Source organism: Kogia breviceps, chromosome 6 (genome assembly GCF_026419965.1).
Source record: "Kogia breviceps isolate mKogBre1 chromosome 6, mKogBre1 haplotype 1, whole genome shotgun sequence".
Lineage (NCBI taxonomy): Eukaryota > Metazoa > Chordata > Mammalia > Artiodactyla > Physeteridae > Kogia > Kogia breviceps.
In genome coordinates, this window is record NC_081315.1 from 27,484,325 (window position 1) to 27,509,384 (window position 25,060).

Sequence of the window (25,060 nt, forward strand, 5' to 3'; positions counted from 1 at the left end):
TCTCTGTGTCCTCCATAGACGTTAGATACTTCTCCTAAGTGTTTTCCCAGGAAGCTTTTTCCTGTATGGCAGAGTTGGACAAATGGAGAAATCCAGATGCGAACTCTTTGGTTGTTTGTAAATTTTTTTCTTTTTCTTTTTTTTTTTTTGAAGTCTCCAGGGTTTTACAGAAAATAGGGTCAGAGCTGAACTGATGCCCAAACTCTGGAGATCTGAGAGGGGAAGCATTTACTTCTTCCCCTAAGACTTTCCATGAGGCATCACAAGAATGAGGTATGAAAAATAGGACTAAATACTGGCTCTGTTTAATGTCATTTGGGTAATGATGACCATAGGGGCTCATGGAATGGGTGGCACTGCCTCTCTGTCTCCTTATGTACTTGTTCTTCTAGTCCTGCTTTTGTTTTTTCTTCCTCTTCCATACTCATGGATTCTTGCTGAAAAGATAAAATCTCTGATTCCTACTGAAGAAGGGAATTAAACATATTGGGCTTTGGAGAACTTTTCCCATCATTCATGATAAGACACTTGCATAGGGGCTTCCCTGGTGGTGCAGTGGTTAAGAATCCGCCTGCCAATGCAGGGGACACAGGTTTCAGCCCTGGTCCAGGAAGATCCCACATGCCGTGGAGCCACTAAGTCTGTGCGCCACAACTACTGAGCCTGTGCTCTGGAGCCCGCAAGCCGCAACTACTGAGCCCACGTGCCACAACTACTGAAGCCCACATGCCTAGAGCCCGTGCTCCACAACAAGAGAAGCCACCACAGTAAGAAGCCTGTGCACTGCAACGAAGAGTAGCTCCTGCTCACCACAACTAGAGAAAGCCCGTGTGCTGCAACAAAGACCCAACACAGCCAAAAATAAATAAATAAATTTATAGTAAAAAAAAAAAAAAAAAAAAACCACTTGCATAGGTAATCCATATGTGAAAATCAGTTTAGAATTTGCAGTAAAGTTTCATGAAAAATCCTATATACTGTAATTATAAAAAAGCCATACAGTATAATGGTTAGGTTTTCAAACCTGCCTTCTTTAATCCATGATGCATGTAGTTGAGCTCTGATGCTACAGCTAAGATAGTAGTATGAGTGCTAATAATTTACCAACTGTTGATTGGCTTAGAATCAGAGAATATTAACCTCAGACAGGACCCTTATGGACCACTGTTCTGACCTCCCACTGTCAGCAGCGTCTCCATGATACAAGCAGTGATGATGTCTCATAATTGCATGCGAGGAGACAGCCCACTATATTATAGTTGGCAAGTCCTGTTTTACCCTAAACCAAACCTGCTCCCTTTTTCTTCCTGTATTGGCTTTTTAGACCATGCAGGTTGAATCTAAGAATTGTTCTGATTAACGTTCCCCACAATTCAGAAGTTACGATTCTACCTTCCTAACATCCTGTCTCAATTGATGGGGTGTTTGGAGTCGTTATCCTGATAACATTTTTTAGATGTTCGGTTTTGCCAATGTCCCTTTAAAATGTGGTCCAAATGAAGCACAGTGCCCCAAAGTTTTCTTACTCATGCAGGGAATATTATTTCTTAAAACCTCCCACTGCTTCCTTGGTGGCGCAGTGGTTGAGAGTCCACCTGCCGATGCAGGGGACGTGGGATCGTGCCCCGGTCCGGGAGGATCCCACATGCTGCGTAGCGGCTGGGCCCGTGAGCCATGGCCGCTGAGCCTGCGCGTCCGGAGCCTGTGCTCCTCAGTGGGAGAGGCCACAGCAGTGAGAGGCCCACGTACTGCAAAAAAACAAAAACAAACAAACAAACAAAACACCTCCCACTCCTAGACATATATCCAGAGAATATTCTAATTCAGAAAGATATATGTACCCCGATGTTCATAGCAGCTCTATTTACAATAGCCAAGACATGGAAGCAAACCAAGTGTCCATCAGCAGATGAATGGATAAAGATGTGGTACATATATGCAATGGAATATTACTCAGCCATAAAAAAGAATGAAATCATACTATTTGCAGCAACATGGATGGGCCTAGAGATTATCATACTAAATGAAGTAAGTCAGACAGAGAAAGACAAATACCGTATGATATTGCTTATATGTGGAATCTGAAAAAATGTTACAAATTGACTTATTTACAAAACAGAGACAAAAAAAAAAAAACCAAAAAACAGAGACAGACTCACAGACATAGAAAACAAACTTATAGTTACCAAAGGGGAAAGGGGGTGGGTGAGCGATAAATTAGGAGTTTGGGATTAGCAGATACAAACTGCTATATATAAAATAGATAAATAACAAGGTCCCACTATATAGTACAGGAAACTATACTTAATATCTTGTAATAAACCATAATGGAAAAGAATATGAAAAAGAATACATATATATACATGTATGTATATGTATAACTGAATCACTTTGTTGTACACCAGAAACTAATACAACATAGTAAATCAACTATACTTCAATTTAAAGAAAATTAACTCTTCCTCTCTTAACTTCCCGTTTTCTTTTTGGTGGTTCTGCTGTTCTCTGTTACCCAGACAGCATAATTTAGTAATCTGTGATTCATTAATTTCCTTTGCTACAGTTTGTTGTAGGAAATCCAATATTATTCTCAAGTGTTCCCTGAAGAAACTGAAGCTTGGAGTGGTTACTTGCCCAGGGTCACCCAACTGGTCACTGTTGACACTAGTGTGCGAGCCCCAGTCTGTCTGACACCAGAACCCATACTCCCAATCACTGTGCTATTGTATCACCAAGGAGCTTTGTGATAAGGCTTTTCCAAAGGACAACTAACCTTATTACTTTGTAAACTGTGTCAAATGTTCAGTGGTTGGGATTTCTGCTGTTAACAGTACTTATACTAGGGGCTTCCCTGGTGGCGCAGTGGTTAAGAATCTGCCTGCCAATTCAGGGGACACGGGTTCGAGCCCTGGTCTGGGAAGATACCACATGCCTCAGAGCAACTAAGCCCGTGCGCCACAACTACTGAGCCTGCGCTCTGGAGCCCGCGAGCCACAACCACTGAGCCCGCGAGCCTAGAGCCCATGCTCCGCGACAAGAGAAGCCACTGCAGTGAGAAGCCCTCGCACCACAACAGAGAGTAGCCCCACCCTCTCCCCAAGTAGAGAAAGCCTGCGTGCAGCACCAAAGACCCAACCCAACCAAAAATAAATAAATAAATAGATAAAATATAAAAAAAAGCAAACAGTACTTATACTAGCTGTCTGTTTTCTCTGGAAATGCTGCACATATGTTATCTCTCTTATGGACACAAAAGAAATTTGTCTGTTTGCTATGCCAGATTATTTGCATTTTCCCCTTTTTGGGGGGAATAAGAGAGGAGCGGCAGTGGTGGGATACAGGTTCTTCATTTCTTTCCTCCCTACCAATATATGAAAGGGCTCATTTACTCATATACTTGCCAAGATTGAATGTCATGATTGAAAATAGTGTTGGCCATCAGGCATAAAAGGTATTATTTAAAATTTCTTTTCATGACTGGTGACGTTGAATTGTGTGTGTGTGTGTGTGTGTGTGTGTGTGTGTGTGTGTGTGTGTGTGTGTGTGTGTTTATCCGTGGATGGGCGATGCTCACCCACGCTGGGGAAAGCCATCTGCTTTGCTCAGGCTACCAATTGGAATGTAATCTCTTCTGGAAGCACTTCACAGCTATACCTAGAAATGAGTCTTAAAGCGATATCTAGGTGTCCCATGACCCAGTCAAGTTCATATGTAAAATTAACCATTACAGGCACATTGTCTCACATCCCTGTCCATCCCGATGATCAGCTGTCGTCCACTCTTTGGTTTTGTTTTGGCTTTAACTGATTTTTTTTCTGATCATAAAAGTAAGTTATGCTAAATGAAGACGATTTTGAAAATAGTGAAAATCATTGGTTACTGTTTTGGCAGGGGGCTTACCTTCCAAACTGTTCTGTGGGCACTTGCACACCTTTCTCATGCTTTCAGTGAGTTTACGAGTTGACCATGTGTCTTGTTTCTTCACACAGCGCCTCCTCCCTCTGTGAACAGGGCCAGTTTGAGGGAGGTCCCAACCTGTGTCAGGATAATGCCCCGAGAGGCCTGGATTGTGTGGGTTCTGCTGTCTGGGATCTTGCTGTATATGTTGACCTTGCCCTTGAGGAAGCATGAAGCCAAGAGACAGACCTCACTGCCCGACCTGACAGCTTTGCCACGTTGGCTTTGTGTCCTCCTTCCTGTTGGCTGTGGGTTCCTGCGTGTAGCTCCTTCAGGATGCTTTCCTTTCTTTCCCAGGGGCTGCCCACAAAACCTTTGTGGAAAATTCCTGACCTCTCCTTTAACGTTTCAACGCCATCAAGGAAGACTCTTCGATTATTTGCATGTATTTTGTAAGGGCATCGCGAGGAAAGGGTCTTGTGGCCCAGTTGTGGTGGCCTCTGTAGTTTGCATTCCCTGCGGTGAGGCAGCAGATTGTGATGGTTTAGACCTAAAGCTGGCTGCAGGCTTCAAATCCTGGCCCCACGATTTAACACTCTGGACCCCTTTACGTCTTCTTGTGCTTGACCGTAATAGGCAGTGAGAAATGTGTGCCTCCTGGGGTGTGGTGAGGATTGAAGGAACTCATGCATGCCAAGTACTTCCTTGGAGCGGTGACCAGCACATCGGAGGTGCTGAATAAATATTCCATGGCTGTTGCACATACCTCAACCATGTGGGAGCCCTGGACTGGAAACGATTTTCTAGTCAGTGATGAGTGTTAACATTTCTTTATGTTGAACATAGTTCCTTACGTTAAAATGGCCCATCTCATGAACTCAGGCCCTGCCTGCTGCAGTTTTTTTCAGTGGACTGGTTTCTGCCTTTGGGGACTTTTGTGGAATTTTGTATGTTATCATAGAAAAACCTTTAGAAGTAATTTTGGCATTTAAAGATGTGGTTTTTTTTTTAAATTTATTTTTAAAACATTGATGTATAGTCGATTTACGATGTGTTAGTTTCTGGTGTACAGCAAAGTGATTCAGTTATACATACTCTTTTTCATATTCTTTTCCATTATGGTTTATTATAAGATATTGAATATAGTTCCCTGTGCTATACAGTAGGACCTTGTTGTTTATCTATTTTATATATAGCAGTCTGTATCTGCTAATCCCAAACTGCTAATTAATCTCTCCTCCACCCCCTTTCCCCTTTGGTAACCATAAGTTTGTTTTCGAAGTATGTGAGTCTGTTTCTGTTTCGTAAGTAAGTTCATTTGCGTCATTTTTTTCCAGATTTATGTAAGTGATATCATATGATATTTGTCTTTCTCTGTCTGACTTATTTCCCTTAGTATGATAATTGGTAGGTCCGTCCCATGTTGCTATATGTGGCGTCATTTCATTCTTTTTTATGGCTGAGTAATATTCCATTGCATTTATACACCACATCTTTATCCACTCGTTGATGGGCATATAGGTTGCTTCCATGTCTTGGCTATTGTAAATAGTGCTGCAATGAACATTGGGGTGCATGTATCTTTCCAAATTAGAGTTTTCACTGGGTATATGCCCAGGAGTGGGATTGCTGGATCATATTGCAACTCTGGTTTTAGTTTTTTAGTTTTGTTTTTGGCTGCGCTGCGTGCTTGTGGGATTCTAGTTCCCTGACCAGGGATGGAACCCAGGCCCTCGGCAGTGGTAGTGTGGAGTCCTGACCACTGGACTGCCAGGGAATTCCCTCATTTTCAGTTTGTTTAAGGAACCTCCATAGTGTTCTCCATCATGGCTGCAACACTTTACATTCTCCCCTGCAGTGTTGGAGGGTTCCTAAAGGAGGATGTGTTTTGTATTTGCTGGCCTTGCACTCTAGTTGTGACACATGGTGTCTGCTGACTACTTCACGGCTCTTCTCACAGCCTCCCTGAGGAGAAGGCTCTCTGAGGACCGTGGGACGTCTCCTCTCCTCTCCCTGAACTGGCTGATGTGACTAGGGAGGGACACTAGACAGCTACCTCTGTCACATCCTCCTGTGGGAAAGCAATGAGCGAGGCCATCTTGAGTCTCTTGAGAATTTTACTTTGGGAACGTAGATGGGACAAACAGGGGAGCTGACGTTGAAAGGATGCATCTCAGCTGATGTGAGGACAATGAAAGGGCCCTGCAGGTGATGACAAGGCTGCAGACCCTCTGAGGAAGCAGCAGTTCCGACAACCAGCACTGATACGAAATAGAAGAAACCACACAATTAGAAGTGAGAGAGACGTAAACACTCAGAGAGAAGCCACGTTGTATTAACGGCAGAGAGGGGATCCCAGGGCAGGCTCTAGTGCACGTTCTCAGGACGAGTTGTCCACTATTTTTTTTTTCCTGGCTCTTTGCAATTGTATTCTCGTGACTTGAGTATTCCCTGCATTCAAAGGCCCTAACTTACATAGGTCCCCGAGTACTTGTTGTTCTTTTTCCCATCTCAAGGATTCTCCTCATTTTGCTCCTGATGCCTCAGTGTCTCCCCTGTGGTTTACAGTGATAAAAATTTAACTCACTTTTTGGAACCCCATTCAACCCCCATTCTGTGCTATGTTTTTTTTTTTTTTTTTTTTTTGCGGTACGCGGGCCTCTCACTGTTGTGGCCTCTCCCGCCGCGGAGCACAGGCTCCGGACGCGCAGGCTCAGCAGCCATGGCTCACGGGCCCAGCCGCTACGCAGCATGTGGGATCCTCCCGGACCGGGGCACGAACCCATGTCCCCTGCAATGGCAGGCGGATTCTCAACCACTGCGCCACCAGGGAAGCCCTCTCATTGTTGTTTTAATTTGCATTTCTCTGATGATTAATGATGTTGAGCATCTTTTCAAGTGTCTGGCCATCTGTATGTCTTCCTTGGAAGAATGTCTCTTCAGTTCTTATGGCCATTTTTAAATTGGGTTGTTTGTTTCTTTGATGTTGAGCTGCATGAGCTGCTTTTGGAGATTAATCCTTTGTCAGTTGCTTCGTTTGCAAATATTTTCTCCCATTCAGTAGGTTGTCTTTTTGTTTTGTCGATGGTTTCCTTGCATCCTAGTTTTCAACAGGCAGTCTTGTCATTACATTGTTTTTCAGCTCTTCTTGTTTTCTCGTGTGATTACAGAAGGTGGAGGTTGAGAGTGTGTTGTCCTGGATATTCTTCTTCATACTTCAGCACTTGCCGTTACCGCACAACATGTGTACGCACACACACACACACGTGCATGTCCTTTGCAGCCTCTCTCTGGGTCGTGCTGTTCAACCGGTGGGCCATGTATACCTCGCTAACCCGTACACCTGTTCCTATCATCCTGTGCCTCACCAAGTTGTACTAAAACTGGGTTCTGTGCTGAAACCTGGATTCTACTTAGTGCTCTCCTTGAACTAGGTGTGTGAAATTGAGCTAGCTGTCCAAAGTTGCACTTTCATTTCCCGACTGTTCAGTGAGGGTGAGACTGTCGGTGATTTTCAGGTTGGGTCCTGCAGGGTGTGGTCTCGTTGGGGAGCACTCAGTGGGAGATGAGGACCAATTGGGCAGGGTTCTTCATCCTACCTCCACCTGAGCAGCTTTGATTATCTTTTCGTTCCACTACTTACTAGTTGTGAGATCCTGGACAATGTTGCTTGACCTGCGTATGTCAGTTTTCTCCTCTGTAAAGTGGGCATAATGACAGAACCTGCCTCCTAGAGGTGCGGTGATACTCAAATGAGTCAATAAATGTAGAGTGGTTAGGAGAGTACCTGACATGATCAGGTATGGTAGGCAGCATGATGGCCCTCCAAAAGATGTCCCTTCCTAATTCCCTGGAACCTGTGAATGTTATTTCAGGTGGCAAAAGAGACCTCGCAGGTGCAATTAAAGATCTTGAGGCGGTGAGATTATCCTGGGTCATCATGGTGGACCTGTTGTAATCATGGTGATCCTTAAAAGAGTAAGAGAAGGAGACGTGATGACAGAAGCAGAGGTCGGAGTGATGTGAGTGGTGGCCGGGTGCCAAGAGCCGAGGAATGTGGGCATCCTCTAGGAGCTGGAAAAGGCAAGGAGATGGATCCTCCCCTAGATCCCCCAGAAGGAAGACAGCCCCGAGAGACCCGTTTTGGACTTCTGACCTCCAGAAATATAAAATAATAAATTTGTATTGTTTTGGGCCACTCAGTTTGTGGTAGTTCCTTACAGCAGCAATAGGAAACTAATACAGACGTGTTAGCTGTTTTTTTTTTTTTTCTGTTCTCACTGTAAATAGGATTTTTCCCTGAACAAAGGGGTCTGTGGCCAAAGACAGTTTGAAAACCAGGAGGCTGGGTGATCGCCAGCCTGCACTTCTCATCTGACGGCCTGCTGTGGCAGGTCCTCTCTCTGTACGCAGACCCGCGGCCAGGAAGACCGTCCGTGTTTGCTGAGTGCGTGCAGTGCAGCTGAAGTCTGGAATAAGGCGGGGGTGGTGGTGGTGAAGGTTGACTGGTGGTGTCCAGTGTGGACCTGCCTGTGGATCCTCTGCAGTGCCAAGGGCACTCCCTCGTTAAGTGTTCTTCGTGATGAGTTGGTCACTTTGATCGACAGTCATCCGGTTGTCTGTCATGTATCACACTGGGTCTTGAGTCCAGGTTTATGCATCTGTTTTAAGGCATCTGCATCTTTGGGGAGGGACTCAGCTTGTGTTCCTCTACCCCATACATTTGTCAATTCAGGTCAATCTGGTGACTTTAGATGGTGTTTATTCTCTGATTAAGAAGAACTCACACTACACAGCCACTCCGGTTGGGCTGGAATCGGAGAGTTTAGGGCCAGGAGGACCTTGACCTAGCAGTCACAGAGACCGTACTGGCCCTTGAGCCGCTCCTAGAACAGCTTGTGATGTGGCCTTCAGGCCTCCACTAGCCCAGTAATGCATTTGGAGCTTGGAAGACGTTCACACCACTTAAAAAAAAAAAATCTATCAGGTGAGTTATTTTCTTGCTTTTGGACTGGTACAGAGAGGCCGGAATGCTACTCTTGTACATAGCGCTGCTGTCAGTTCTGTAAATCTGGAAACCACGAAGGAAAATGAGAAGCCAGTCCACAGTGCTGGAGGAATTTTGTTTCACTTCCAAGTTCCTTGGATTAACATTAGCATTATTTCCTTGGTATGAATCTGACGTGAAAGATATTAAGTTCTTAAGAATCTGTACCCTGTTCTTTAAATAAAGCACAGAAGAATTTGGGGACTTGTTTTGATGGGCAGGATGGGTAGCAGAGCTTCCCCTGGCAGAGTCTTTGCATATTTCATCATCTAGTGATTTGGGTCTCACCATGCCGAGGAATGTGAGCTTCTAAGTGCAATTTTGCCTATTTGGAAAAAGAGTTTAGAATCCAATATGGTTGGTGAAGAATCCTGAGCTTCACATTTAGTGAGTGAGAAAGGTACATTTATTTGCTGTTTCATTTTTCTTTCCAAGCCCGGAATTAGAGAGCACGCCACGTTTCCTCAGGTATACCGGTTAGTGCTTTGATGGGGCCGAAAGTTCCAGGAGGGAGTTACAACCTTATTCGCAGGGCCGGGCTTGTAACTTCAGGGCCTCTCATGTACCCAGAAGGCTGGTTGAGCAGTGAAGTAGACCAACCCGATTAGAGAGGTTTCCCACCCTTCCCAGTGCCTGTATGCGTCTAATAGTTCATGATCCTCACTGAAAACTGTTCATAGGCGGCTGTGCTGTAAGAAAGAATTTTCTCGTTTGTCAAACCATCAAGGGTGACCAGGGGTAATTCCTGCCAGTGCCCAGAGGTTCTCTGAACCTGGATTTAAACTGTGGTTGGATCTCTCCACGTGGTGTGCTGCTTCTCAAACTCAGCAGGTCTCAAATGCAACTGCTCATCTCTCAAACCGCTCCTAACCCTGGGAAGCGTTTTAGTGCCTGTGTTTTTCTCACCCATTGGTCTGCAGATCGGAGACCTAAAAGTCTTACTCTGGGAGACTCTGAAGTGGCAAGTTTATTTGAAAGTGTGCAGATCACTTCAGTTCTTTTAAGTAGCTGTGGCATTTTGTGCACACGCAGGCTTGGCATTACCCATCAATATATGCCAGCCTTGTGAGCAGACAAGGGAACCCTCCTGCACTGTTGGTGGGAGTGTCAATTGATACAGCCAGTATGGAGAACAGTATGGAGGTTCCTTAAAAAACTACAAATAGAACTACCGTACGACCCAGCAACACCACTGCTGGGCCTATACCCTGAGAAAACCATTATTCAAAGAGACTCATGTACCACATTGTTCACTGCAGCACTATTTACAATAGCCAGGACATGGAGGCAACCTAAGTGTCCATCGACAGATGAATGGATAAAGAAGATGTGGCACATATATTCAGTGGAATGTTACTGAGCCATAAAAGGAACGAAATTGAGTTCTTTGTAACGAGGTAGATCTGTCATACAGTGAAGTAAGTCAGAAAGAGAAAAACAAATACTGTATGCTTAATGCACATATGTGGAATCTAAAAAAACGGTACTGCTGGGGGCGGGACAGGAATAAAGACACAGACATAGAGAATGGACTTGAGGACACAGTGGGGGAAGGGTAAGCTGGGACGAAGTGAGAGAGTGGCATGGACATATATACACTACCAAACGTAAAATGGCTGGTTAGTGGGAAGCAGCCGCATAGCACAGGGAGATCAGCTCAGTGCTTTGTGACCACCTAGAGAGGTGGGATAGGGAGGGTGGGAGGGAGATGCATGAGGGAGGGGATATGGGGATATATGTATACTTATAGCTGATTCACTTTGTTGTACAGCAGAAACTAACACAACATTGTAAAGCAATTATACTCCCATAAAGATATTAAAAAAAAAAAATATATATATATATGCCAGCCTTGAAGGTGCTTCAGGAGAGCATGTTAATTTACAGTCTTCAGGAATTAGCATGCAGGACAGGATTGGGGGCATGGAGGCGCACATACGTGAATTTTTCATTTAGAGTTCTGCATTAGAGCCATTAAGATAATAGTTGAGATCTGTGCACGGGCCCTGGGAATAATGTTAAATCTCCTGAAAGTCAGAATGATGTGATGCAAAGGACATTGCTAGAAGCTTGAGAAACCAAGGAGTTGATCCTTTGCCTCCAGGACATAATACCAACCGTCTAAAGAGGTCTGTGACCTTGATCAAGTCACTAATCTATCACTTAACCCATTTGTAAAATAAGGTAACATCAACACCTACTCTGCAGGCTGGTTAAAAGGAATAAATGAAATAATATCTGTGAGTCCATTAGCATAGAGTAGGCACTGAATAAAGGCAGTCCTATCTAGTGGGACCTTCACCATCTTCTCCTAGTAGAAGAGTGCTGCCAGCCTTTGTGATTTAAACTGTTAGAGCTTCTTGTGTGATGATAAACCATTATCTTTTGCACAGACATCTTTGTGCTTTTTTAATGGACTGTACTAAATGTAGTAAACTGTCTTATGATTTTTTTTTTTGCTGGTGGTATGCAGGCCTCTCACTGCTGTGGCCTCTCCCGTTGTGGAGCACAGGCTCTGGACACGCAGGCTCAGCGGCCATGGCTCACTGGCCCAGCCGCTCCGCGGCATGTGGGATCCTCCCAGACCGGGGCACGAACCCGTGTCCCCTGCATCTGCAGGCGGATTCTCAACCACTGCGCCACCAGAGAAGCCCCTGTCTTATGATTTTATGTTATGTTTGGAAAGGCAGAAGATATCTATAAAAGTATAAACTACATGAGAATAAATTTAAAATGTACTACATAACAGGTGATAAATTTATGATTTTTAAATGGAACTGGAGTTTGGTGTGGTCCAATTTTTAAACAATAAAAATTTTGCATAATGAATTCTAGTAACACCAGAAAAATCAACAGAGAGAAAAAATGATTATATGCTAAAATAAAGACTTGATGTAACTACAGTACCTAGCACAGAGGTAAGAGAGAAAAGCATGCTATTTCCATAGGGAGAAATATATCAGCTGTGCAAACGAACCCAAATTCAGTCTACTGTTATAAACATTTTCAACTAATGAGATTAGGAATTATGAAATACGTGTTGAAAAAGATGCATTTAAATTTTGGCTTTCTGGAGAGTATCCTGCCCTGACCATAAGAAAACATGGTCTTTAAGATATCCTTTGACCTGGTAATATTTTTAAAAATAAATTTATTTATTTATTTTTTATGTATCTGTTTTTTACTGCATTGGGTCTTTGTTGCTGTGCACAGGCTTTCTCTAGTTGCGGCGAGCGGGGGCTACTTTTCATTGTGGTGCAGACCTCTCACTGCGGTGGCTTCTCTTGTTGTGGAGCACGGGCTCTAGCCACGTGGGCTTCAGTAGTTGTGACACGTGGTCTCAGTATTTTTGGCTTGTGGAGCACGGGCTCTAGCCACGTGGGCTTCAGTAGTTGTGACACACGGTCTCAGTATTTTTGGCTCGTGGGCTCTGGAGCGCAGGCTCAGTAGTTGTGGCTCCGCGGCATGTGGGATCTTCCCGGACCGGGACTCGAACCCGTGTCCCCTGCATCGGCAGGCGGACTCTCAACCACTGCGCCACCAGGGAAGCCCCCAGGCTTTACTTTTTTATGGTTAAAAAATTTTTATTGTTTAGTTGTGAAATTATGGTGAAAGTACAGAAGTCTATGAACCAAGCGTATGTTTTAAGGAAGAAAGATAAAGCAAATATCTGTAGACTCACCACTAGGTTATGAACTAAAATACCTTTAATCCCCTTGGAGCTGTCTGACTGTCCTCCTCCCTTGCTTCCAGGGGTAAACATCGTGTGACTTTTGAGATAATGACTTACTTGCTGCTCTGTAATTTTGTGACCTATATGTGCAAATCTAAACATAAGGTTTATTTAGTGTAGCTTGCTTTGAACTTTATATGAAAGAGCCATACTGTGTGTATTCTTTTATGACTTGCTTCTTTCTCTCCAGATTGTGAGGTTAACCTGAGTTGATACATAAATTTATTGTTATTTTTACTTTTAAACGTATGAATATAGTATAATTTAGTCATTTGTTGGTTGTTGATTGGTATTTGCTTTTCCAGTGTTTGGCTATTGCTGTGGTCAGTTCTGCTGTAGAAAGTACATGTCTGTAAGTACACATGTGCAAAAGTTTATCTTGGGAATTTACCTAGAAGGTCAATTTGGAGTTGTAGGATATCATCAAACTTAATAGAAAATGCCAAAGTACTGAAAAGGGAATTATACCAGTTTTTCCCCTCGCTGGCAGTATATGAGAATTTTTGTGGCTCAACACACACCAGCTCTTAAGGTTGCCAGACTTAATTAATTTTTGCCAATCTCATGAGTCTATTGAGGTATGTTGAGGTTTTCTTTTCACTTTTATAATCACTAATGAGTTTTGAGCACCTTTTCATGTGGTTTTGGGCCATTTGGATTTCCTTTACTTCCTTCTGTGAAGGGCCTTTTCAGGTGTTTTGCCCCATTTTTTATTAGCCTTTCTGCCTCACCTCAGTGATGCATAGCTGTTTATTTGTACCTTTGGGGTGTGTGCGTTTCTTCACTCTTTTTATGTCTTTAAAATTTTAATGCAGTCATATTTTAAAATCTTTCTGTATTAGTCTATTTATTGCTTTGTAACAAATCACCCCCACCTCTAGTGGCCTAAACAGCAGCCATTTCTTTATTTCAGTTTGGACTCAGCTCACTGGGCAGTATGGTCTCATCTGGACTGCCTTCTGCATGGCGGGAAGCTCTGCTTCTGAGGGTGGGATGTCTGACCGATGCAGTGGGGCAATAGGTAGAGGGCTTGGGCGACATGTCTTTCATCACCCAGCAGGCTAGTGTGGGCTTGATCATGTGGACACCAGAGGCTTCCAAGGGAGTGGAGCGTGGGTGTGCAAAGGTTCTAGAGCTAGAGGCTCCGAATTAGCACAGTGTCACTTCCACCACGTTCTTTGGCCGCAAGACCAGCCCGGTTTCAAGGGGTGGGAAAATAGACGCTACCTTTTACCCGAGGAGCTACAGAGTCCTATTGAAAAGGGAAGCTCCTGCAAAGGAGGGGTGGAGAATGCTTGCAATCCATCACATTTTACATTATGGTTTTGCTTTTCTTCTCTACTCCAAGGGTAAGAAATTACAATCCTGTATCATCTTCTAAAAGGTTTCTGGTTTAGCTTTGGAAGAATGAAGTTTCAAAAACTGTGACAGTGGAGGATGCTGATAATGGGGGAAGATATGCATGTGTCCGGGCAGGGAGTCTAGGGGAAATCTCTGTACCTTGTGCCCAACTTTGCTGTGAACCTAAAACTCCTCCAAAATAGAGTCTGTTAAGAAAAATTAAAACGTGAAACCAGACCACGACAGCAGCTGAAAGAGCTGGTGAGCATGATTAGAAAGTTTAAGAAGTGAGAGGAAGCAGCTTGTCGAGGAGGGCATTGGGGAACCATTGTACTTAATGATTGGAGGTCAAGAGTTGGTTAAAAAAAAGAGAGCATTTTCCAATGTAAAAATCATTTTTTGCTTTCATTCCTGGTCTGTTAGCTATAATACAACGACTAAAAAAGAGAAGATTGCTGCTCCTACTAGCTTACCAACTTATTCAAAACAGCCCTCAGCATTTATACTGTGTGCTTCGCTTTTGTTCATATTTATTTTTTTGCATGAATACTCTTATCTGCAATTATGGATTGTGTTTTGTTTTTTTCAACTTTTCAGTTTGCTTGACGTGAAGTTTTACTTTAACACAGTCTGTCAGTATTCATTGTAGTAAGCCAGGATCCATACAGGGTACAGGAGTCGGGGAGCAGCTTCTTTGAAAGTGCTTTAGACCAGAGGCAGAATTGTACCCTGGTGAGGGCGTGGGTTTTGGACAAATGGCTCTGGAATAGATCAAACCTTTGCTGATGTAGTACCTGTGTGACTTTGTGCCAGTTATTTCACAGCTTGGAGCTTTGGCACTCCATGGTAAAATGGAGATAATCTTTATTTTATATATCTCTCAAGAGAGTATTGAGTGAAGTTAACAATACACCTATTCTCTAGCATGGTGCATGGTGCATAAAATAACTGTTAGCCTGTTGTAGAAGTAGGGTTTTCCACTATTTTCTATGACTTGACAATGAAAAGAAAAAAAAAAAAATGAGGACCTGTAGGTCTTTTGCAGAATGAATTCTTTCTGCCACTTAAGCGTGGCCTTTGGTTTCCCTTCCTGCTGCTGTTTTCTATGAACACTCTTTGAATCCTCTGGCTTTCTCTGGCTGGAGTTGGACCATCAGTTAAGGGCATCTGGTTGGCTGACTTTGAGCTTTGAGACCCTTAATATTTGAAACCCTAGCAGCCAGCTGGATCTCATCCAGCCCTGGGAGATACTATCAGGTGTGTGTGTTCCTAATCATAGCCGGAACTTTTGTATCCGTGACCTGAGTGAGTAGAGAAAGGGAAAGTGCTTCTGGGAACAATATGTATATTTCTTCCGCACCTGCTCCATCCCAGAGCATTAGCATAGAAGACAAGCCACCAGAGAGTGCCCAGGTGGGATGATGGACCCCTTGGCCAAGGAGTTGGGTTGTGTCTCCTCACAGCTCACGTGGAGGAGAGCTCTACAGCTCTGCCACCTGAGGAGGAATCAATTCCTGCTAAGCCTTGACCTGAAACAAGGACCCAAGTAATCACTTCATCTTTCTTTCCAGGTCTTTCGGCAGCCCAGCGGAAGTTTGCTCATTCACTCAGAGACTTCAAATTTGAGTTTATCGGCGATGCAGAAACTGACGATGAACGCTGCATAGGTGCGTAAAGACCGGGTTTGGGTTGGCTTTCCTTTGCTTTGGCCATGAAATAATCATTCCTTTCTTCTTCCAGACGCCTCGCTACGTGAATTTTCTAACTTTTTGAAGAATCTGGAAGAACAGAGAGAAATTATGGTGAGTGGTGGGGTGTAAAAGAACAAGTCCATCTTTAAGTGTGTGTGTGGGGGCGGAAATCTGGGTTTAGAAGCTGGTTCTGGTAGAAGTTTTGGTGCATTTGTCCGTGGATGAATAGTGCACAGTAATGGAAAGATCCCCACGTGAGGTTTGGGGAGCCTGGATTTCTAGTTCCCCAGGGGCGCCATGGTGCTGATCTTGGATAATAAGTTGCTGGACCTCTAGACCAAGGCCCTGTGTCTTCATCTGTAAAATACTGTGTTGAAGTCTATCAATGCTTTCTAGATGTTTGTTAGCCCTGGAGCAGTTGCATTTAAATCGAGTCTCCTGTGGATTTCTAGGCTGTGTGGAGAGGAAGAGAGCTCGAACCTGGAAGTCTTTTAAAAATCCCACTTTGCCTTGAGATACATGATCGCAGTAGTAGTGAATAATAGCTACCCTCTGTTGAGTGCTCTCCATGTGCCGGATGCTATGCTGAGTGCATTGAGTAGATCTTATTTAACATGACTTTTGAGGGTATTGAATCATATTTATCCACCTTTCTTAAAACTTTGTATTTCTCTCCTGATACTCATTCAACAAAGATTTACAGCAGACTCGCCATTGGATTATGACACACTATCTATTTTCACCAGTTTTTTCAGGTTTGAAAAAAAATGACCATCTATTTTTTCCTCTGTTCTCGAGAATGAGTACTACCTAGAATTATGTTGAAGTGTACCTGTATGAGGGTGTTCAGGTGTGGGTGGGAATAATACTGACTATGGCAGCTAAGATAATGAACCTTTACTCTGTGCTGGGTACTGGTCTAAGCTGTTTACCTACGATTAAGTCATTTAATTCTCACATCAGCCTTAGGAAATAGACTCTGTGATTGCCCCCTAATTGACAAATGAGGAAATGGAGGTGCAGCACCGTGCCCAGGATCGCATGGCAGCTGAGGGGTAGAGCCCGGTCAGGCCACAGCCAGACACCCTGGACCACCTGCCAGCGTGGCCAGCTTCCTAGATGTTGTTGCAATCTGGCTGGTGGCTCGTGGGGATTTCTAGCTGGTGGAATTGGAGTAGGAGAAGAAGTAGGAGGAAAGCACTGATTTTTTTTTTTTTTTTTTTTTTTTTTTTTTTGCGGTACGCGGGCCTCTCACTGTTGTGGTCTCTTCCATTGTGGAGCACAGGCTCTGGACGCGCAGGCTCAGCGGCCATGGCTCACGGGTTCAGTCACTCCGCGGCATGTGGGATCTTCCCGGACCGGGGCACGAACCCGTGTCCCCTGCATCGGCAGGCGGACTCTCAACCGCTGCGCCACCAGGGAAGCCTGAAAGCACTGATTTTTGACTTAAGCATGACAGAGACCTATGGCCTCTAAAAGCTCTAGTGTAATTCGCACTTCGCCCTAAATTCTGAGATGATTTGTGCCTATTGTAAATACCGAAGCGGGCATGTGAAGGTACTGTGCTCCCACTAGGTTTTTTCTGGCACAAACTGACATATGTAACCTTTATTCATGTGTTCCTGCAGTCACAGATTTCTCATCTGTTTAGAGCAGTCTAAATGTGACAGTGGATAACAGCAGTGCCATGAAGTTACCCTTCTATTGCATGAAGTGGGTGTGGACGTGTGGGTGGTAGAAGTGCGTGTTCTTAGTTTATGGTAATAGTATCAACTTTCTGTTCTCAATCCTCTTTGATATTTAGTTGTATTTTCCTGGGATCCTGAGCATTCAGCAAATATGTATTTGATCTCCTTTTACGTTTCAGTTACTGTTTAGAATCTGAGCACACAGCCGCAAAGTCCCTGCCCTCACGGAGGTTACATTTTGGAAAGGCGAGGTGATAAATGAACAAATATATAACACATTGTCAAGTAGCAATAAGTGCTACAAAATGAAATTGAGGGAATTCCCTGGTGGTCCAGTGGTTAGGACCCTGGGCTCTCTCTGCTGAGGGCCCAAGTTCAATCCCTGATCCAGGAGCTAAGAGTCCACAAGCCGTGTGGCATGGCCAAAAAAAATAAAGAGAAATTGAGAAGAGCAAGGAGCCAGGGCACCATTACATCTAGAGTGGCGAGGGAAGGAAGGACTTTCCAGTGGAGAACTATGAAGGCGTCCTGGTAACTGGGGGAAGAGAGTTTCAGGCAGTGTGGTGCTGCGGTTTAGCTCTACAGAAACACAGAGTGACATTCTATAGTTGGCCCTCTGTATCCACGGATCCTGCATCTGCAGATCAAAAATATTTGAAAAAAATTCCAGAAAGTTCCAAAAAGCAAAACTTGAATTTACCACGTGCTGACAGCTGTTTACCTAGCATTTACATTGTGTTCACAACTATTTACATAGTATTTTTATTGTACAGGCATACCTTGTTTTGTTTTGTTTTGTTTTAGTTTTTTTAAAAAAATTGTTTATTTTTGGCTGTGCTGGGTCTTCATTGCTGCGCGAGGGCTTTCTCTGGTTGCGGTGAGCAGGGGGCTACTCTTTGTCGCGGTGTGTGGGCTTCTCATTGCGGTGGCTTCTCTTGTTGCGGAGCACGGGCTCTAGGCGCATGGGCTTCGGTAGTTGTGGCTCGCGGGCTCTAGAGCGCAGGCTCGGTAGTTGTGGCGCACGGGCGTAGTTGCTCCGCGGCATGTGGTATCTTCCCAGACCAGGGCTCAAACCCGTGTCCCCTGCATTGGCAGGCGGTTTCTTAACCACTGCACCACATGCAATGATAACCATTGCCACACAACCAGTCTTGTTTCTCCTATACTCCTCACTACCCCACCGCCATTGTTTTGACAGAAAGCCCAGTATTACATCGTTTCATCCATAAATACTTCAGTATGTAACTCTCAAAGATAACTCTCTTTATGAACCAAAATATGGGCTTCCCTGGTGGCGCAGTGGTTGGGAGTCCGCCTGCTGATGCAGGGGACGCGGGTTTGTGCCCCGGTCCGGGAAGATCCCACGTGCCGCGGAGCAGCTGGGCCCGTGAGCCATGGCCGCTGAGCCTTCGCGTCCGGAGCCTGTGCTCCGCGACGGGAGAGGCCACGACAGCGAGAGGCCCGCATACTGTAAAAAAAAAAAAAAAAAAAAAAAAAAGAACCAAAATATACTTGTCACACCTAAAAACAAATGATAATAATTCCTTGCGATTACAAACAATTAGGCCATATTCATTTTTTTCCCCTGATATTCATTTACATTTTGTTTCCTCCCCATGCCTGCGTCCCGTAACAGTTGGTTTGAATCTGGATCCAAATACGTTGCATTTGACTGATAAGTTTCTAAGTCCCATTTAATCTATAGGTTTTTCTTTCTCCCTTTTCCCCTTGACAGGAATTCCTGATACTCTTCCATTCATTTTCAAAGACCTTTAAAATAGTACCCTTCCTGAGTTATCAATGAGTTATAATAATAAAATGAATAATAACGAAAGTGAAAAGAAAAGACATTTAACCCATATTGACGTTATTTGGGTGTTTCTGTCTAATCTTGGTAGTCAGTGATCACTTTTTTTTTTTAAACCATGAAAATTGCATGGCATCGTTATGGCTACTTTTGGTTCATTAAATAGCTTTGAACACTTAGTAGACAACAAATCTTTGATGATTTCCTCGACACCAGCCTGACTTTTTTTTTGTGGCTGCATTGGGTGTTTGTTGCTGCGCACGGGCTTTCTCTAGTTGCGGCGAGCGGGGGCTTCTCTTCGTTGCAGTGCTCGGGCTTCTCATTGCGGTGGCTTCTCGTTGTGGAGCACAGGCTCTAGGCACACAGGCTCAGTAGTTGTGGCGCATGGGCTTAGTTGTTCCGTGGCATGTGGGATCTTGCCAGACCAGGGCTCGAACCCGTGTCCCCTGCATTGGCAGGTGGATTCTTAACCACTGCGCCACCAGGGAAGTCCCCAGCCTGAAACTTTTGCATAAGAAAAGATAGCTCCCTCAAGAAGTGTCCAGTGTGGCCCTGGAGAGTACCTGGTAAAAAGTGAATTAAAATATGTTATACAGGGCTTCCCTGGTGGCGCAGTGGTTGAGAATCCGCCTGCCGATGCAGGGGACACGGGTTCGTGCCCCGGTCCGGGAAGATCCCACATGCCGCGGAGCGGCTGGGCCCGTGAGCCGTGGCCGCTGGGCCTGCGCGTCCGGAGCCTGTGCTCCGCAACGGGAGAGGCCACAACGGTGAGAGGCCCGCATACCGCAAAAAAAAAAAAAAAAAAAAAAAAAAAAAAAAAAAAAAATAAAATATGTTATACTTAGTGCTAAACAAAAGTATAGGGTGTGGTTGCCTGGAGAGGGGAGCAACTAAGCCTGTGCTGGTTGGGAAAGGCTTTGTGAAAGAAGCAGTATTTGAACTGGAGTTTGTGGGGCAGAGACGTGGCTTGTGGGGGGTGTTTGTATAGTTTAACAAGCTCATACCCACCTACACAGGGACAAGGAGATAAGGAAGGCCTTTCAGGAGCTAAAGTGGATGCCAGTGCTTTCTGAGAACTTGTAAAAACTCGTGTTTTCCTTAAAATTGTCACAGAGTAACAGCATGTTAAAAGCCACATATTTTAAAAGGCATGGAAAATGATAGCTCTAAAACAGAGGTAGAAATAGTCTAAGATTGGTTCTAAGAGTTTAACAGTCTTTGTGGTCACTTAATCTTTAAAAGTGATTAGTCAGTGGGCACATGAAAAGATGCTCAACGTCACTAATTATTAGCGAAATGCTAATCAAAACTACAGTGAGGTATCACCTCACACTCGTCAGAATGGCCATCCTTCAGAAGTTTACAAATAACAAATGCTGGAGAGGATGTGGAGAAAAGGAACCCTCCTACACTGTTGGTGGGAATGTAAGTTGGTGCAGCCACCATGGAGAACAGTATGGAGGTTTCTCAGAAAAGTAGAGTCACCATATCATCCAGCAATCCCCCTCCTGGGCATATGTCCAAGCAAAACTCTAATTCAAAAAGATACATGCACCCCTATATTCATAGCACTGTTTACAATAGCTAAGGCATGGAAGCAACCTATCCAGATGAATGGATAAAGAAGATGTGGTATATGTGTGTGTGTGTACACACACACACACACACACACACACACACACACACACACACACACAATGGAATATTACTCAGCCATAAAAAGAATGAGATCATGCCATTTGCAGCAACATGGATGGAATGAGAGATTATCATATATATATTTTTTATTTTATTTATTTATTTTTTTGTGATATGCGGGCCTCTCACTGTTGTGGCCTCTCCCGTTGCGGAGCGCAGGCTCAGCGGCCATGGCTCACGGGCCCAGCCGCTCCGCGGCATGTGGGATCTTCCCGGACCGGGGCATGAACCCGTGTCCCCTGCATCAGCAGGCGGATTCTCAACCACTGCGCCACCAGGGAAGCCCGAGATTATCATATTAAGTGAAGTAAGTCAGAAAGAGAAAGACAAATACCATATGATATCACTTATATATGGAATCTAAAATATGACACAGGAATTTCCTGGTGGTCCAGTGGTTAGTACTCTGCACTTGCGCTGCAAGGGGCACAGGTTCGATCCCTGGTTGGGGAACTAAGATCCCGCAAGCCACACAAACAGAAATAGACTCACGGACAGAGAGAACAGACTTGTGGTTGCTGGGGTGGGTTGGGGGGATGGGGGAGGAATGGACCGGGAGTTTGGGGTTGGCAGATGCAAACTATTATATATAGAATGGATAAACAGCAAGGTCCTACTGTATAGCACAGGGGACTGTATTCAGTTATCCTGAGATAAACCATTATGGAAAAGAATATAAAAAAGAATGTATATGTATGTATAACTGAATCACTTTTGCTGTACAGCAGAAATCAACAAAACATTGCAAATCAATTCTACTTCAATTAAAAAAGGTGATTAGTAGTTCCCAAAGTCCTAAATTAAATGATGGTGCAGCATAATAATTAGACATTTATAATTAAGGCTGAGTCATTAGAATGTTAAAACAATTTCTATAATCTGTGTTTTAGAAGGCAAAGATCAATGCCAACTATTTTTTAAAAGCTTTCCATCTCCTGAATAAATGTTAAAATGTAGGACTTAGGGCTTTAAGGTATAAGGACATGAGTCTGGAAGCTCAACAGTCAGGAAGACGTGCTTGTTTGTTGGTTTTGAGCCACTGGGTGTATATGGTCACCTCTTCTCTCTACCTCCGTAGGCTAGATACATATGCATAGTTCAGTAAACACTGTGCCAAGCGCCATCAAGACAAAGGCATTGTTCCTCCCCTTGAGTGGCGGGCTGGGGAGATTGCTGGAAGCGTGCATTGTGGCAACAGTGACTGGGGAATTCGGGGAAGGAGCTTTGGAGACATCATTTCGGGTCTGAGGTGACATGTCAGAGTTAGCCAGGGAAGGAAAGATGGACGTGAAGCCCCAGTTTCTTCCTTAAGGGAAAATGGATTGAATTTGAGAATGAAGGACGACTGTGTTTGCATGTCACTGCCCTGCCGCCCCCACTAGTGTCCAGCTGGGTAGCTGTGAAAATGAAGTGTTGGAAAGCGGAGAGAAGGCCAGTCTAGGAAATCAGTGGTTCCCTCCATGCATGAAAGTCAAATTTCTATGAATGGATGTGCTGTGTCCTTGAAAAGGCCAATATTGCCTTTCTCAGGACAGTGTTTTCAAGAGAGTAGTTTTTCCTGATGTCGCCAACCTAGAGGTGGAGAGCCGGGCACCGTCAGTGGCCAGGTTGGCTGTGTCGCTTCCGTGCGTGTCCTCCAAGGAAGGTCCTGTGCGGTGTTTCCCTGCCAGAATTCCGGACATGTTCTCCCTGGCGTGGCAGGACATGCTGTACTTATCTGAGGTGGGCAGCTGTCCAGGAATTTAAGGACTTTTAAAATAGTGCTGTTGTGTTCATGATGTTCTTTCGAAAGCCCTTCATGTTGCATTTACCTCTCTTCATGCATCCTGTCATTCAGGTTTTGTCTGTTGCTGAAACGTGACTCTCAGTGTCTGAAGGTTCTGGCACATCAGGGTATTTGCGTGAGACCCCGCGGTGCAGGGAAGCTTGGGGGAGGAGGGGATGCCGGGAGAGAGAAGGGAGAGCTCGCTGCCCGGTGGTGCACGGAAGGTGCTTCCTCCTCATCCAGAAGGGGCTGGGGGCAACTGAGCTGGCCAGCTGACATGAGGGGGGGCGTCTTGTCCCCCAGCTGCATCTTCCCCTTGAGCAGGAAGACCCCGTGTGTACACAGACTTTTTGTTTTTTTTTTTTGATGTGGACCATTAAAAAAAATAATAAATTTATTTATTTATTTATTATTTACTTTTGGCTCTGTTGGATCTTCGTTGGTGTGTGTGGACTTTCCCTCGTTGTGGTGAGCTACTCTTCGTTGGGGTGCGTGGGCCTCACATTTTGGTGGCTTCTCCTGTTGCGGAGCACAGGCTCGGGCATGTGGGCCTCAGTAGTTGCAGCATGCGGGCTCAGTAGTTGTGGCACTTGGGCTTAGTTGCTCCGTGGCATGTGGGATCCTCCCAGATCAGGGATCGAACCTGTGTCCCCTGCATTGGCAGATGGATTCCCAACCACTGCACCACCAGGGAAGCCCCATGTATACAGACTCTTGGCTTTTGAGACCTCTTTCTTTCTTTCTTTTTTTTTTTTTTTCTTCCCCATGTTTTTCCCCACAACGGATTTCACTCTTGTGAAAACACTGGGCCAGGGACCTCTTCTTGCTGGGTGATTGACCTTGAGCTTCCGTCCGGATGAAGAAGACACTAGGCTTCTGAATCCCGAAGGCTTTTGTTAATACAGTAAGTCCCCTACATATGAACCGAGTTCTGTTCTGAGAGCGCGTTCGTAAGTCTAACAAAGTTAGCCTAGGTATCCAACTAATATCATTGGCTATATAGTACTGTACTGTAATACTTTTCACACAAATAATGCATAAAAAACAAACACCAAAAATAAAACTTTTTTTTTTTCTTTTTTTTTTTGGGTGGTACGCAGGCCTCTCACTGTTGTGGCCTCTCCCGTTGCGGAGCGCAGGCTCAGCGGCCATGGCTCACGGGCCCAGCCACTCCACAGCATGTGGGATCCTCCCGGACCGGGGCACGAACCGGTGTCCCCTGCATCGGCAGGCGGACTCTCAACCACTGCGCCACCAGGAAAGCCCAAAGTGACACCTTTTTTTAATGCAGAATTCTCTTGGCAGGAACGTTCAGCTGGGAAAGAATATCCCTTGAACTTACAAAAACATTTCTCAGTTTAGTTTAAGAACTGTCAGTGTTCTAAATTTTTTTTAAAACTTTTTTTTTTTGGCTGCGTGCAGCTTGTGGGATCTTAGTTCCCTGACCAGGGATCAAGACCTGGGCCCACAGTAGTGAAAGCATGGAGTCCTAACCACTGGACCACCAGGGAATTCCCCTGTCAGTGATGGAAATTCATGAAGAGCTTTCCTCCTTGGAACTGACCTTTACAATTTGACAGCACTGTTTTTCTTGTAAATTCATGATAATTCAGTCAGATGCAGATGTCATTGTGAAACCTGTTCTTGAGGAATGCCCCTTTCGAGAGTTGGATCTTTTTCTGCCCTAGAATCCTCTGGAGGTTACAATCAGGGCTAACTCAAATCAGACTTCTATCATGAGTGCACATGTCGCGGGCAGGAGGCCTGGGCTCCTTGCTGGCCCTTTTCGTGTGAGGCCTTGCCCCCGACCCAGTGTTCTCGCCATTGGTGACTCACTGTCAGCTGTTGGCCTCACAGCCTTGTCATCGTCAGATGCTCCTTCCCTACTGAAACTTACATTTCCTGTGTTTCAGCTCCTTGGGCTTGTTCTCTGCTTCTGGGGAATCGGCTAGCTCTTTCCATAAACCAGTCAATACTGAACGTGAAAGAGTAAAAGCAGGCGTGGGCTCGGGCTATTTACTCCCCCACCTCCAACAGGGGGCGCCAGAATGTAACCAGTCCGCTCAGTCAGCTCTTTCATCCAGAGGACTGGTTCCTTTGGTGGGAATTAGTTCAGCTGAATCCAGTTTCATGAGGAAAATATTTTCATTCAGATCCTGTCGTGAAATACTCAAAGGTATGGCCTAGGCTCCTAAAACAAAGAGCTTGAGGGGGAGCTTAGGGAAACTTAGATTTAACCCCTTCAATGAAAAAAAAAAAAAGGTGGAGGGGAACAGGAACAGTGAGGTAGAGGGATTTGATTTACATCCCAAAATAAGTTGGTGACAGAGATGAAAAGAGAATCCTTCTCCCATCTGCTGGTCCTCGCCTTTAGCTCCTCGAGATTTAATACC

General features: G+C 44.7%; 1 protein-coding gene across 20 annotated transcripts in view; it reads left to right on the forward strand.

Moving 5' to 3' along the window:
- ARHGAP10 (Rho GTPase activating protein 10) overlaps window positions 1-25,060 on the forward strand; it is a 329,300-nt gene that overhangs the window by 64,247 nt on the left and 239,993 nt on the right. For 19 of the 20 annotated variants that reach the window (XR_010840991.1, XR_010840990.1, XR_010840993.1 and 16 more), the window contains exons 2-3: window positions 15,590-15,685; window positions 15,759-15,820. Coding sequence is in view for 15 of the 20 variants with exons in the window: in XM_067035620.1 (XP_066891721.1) it covers window positions 15,590-15,685; window positions 15,759-15,820 (158 nt within the window). In the remaining 5 variants the exon portion in view is untranslated. Of the gene's footprint in view, window positions 1-15,589; window positions 15,686-15,758; window positions 15,821-23,551; window positions 23,572-25,060 lie in introns of those variants that run through there. The other variant, XM_067035634.1, reaches the window with a different exon arrangement.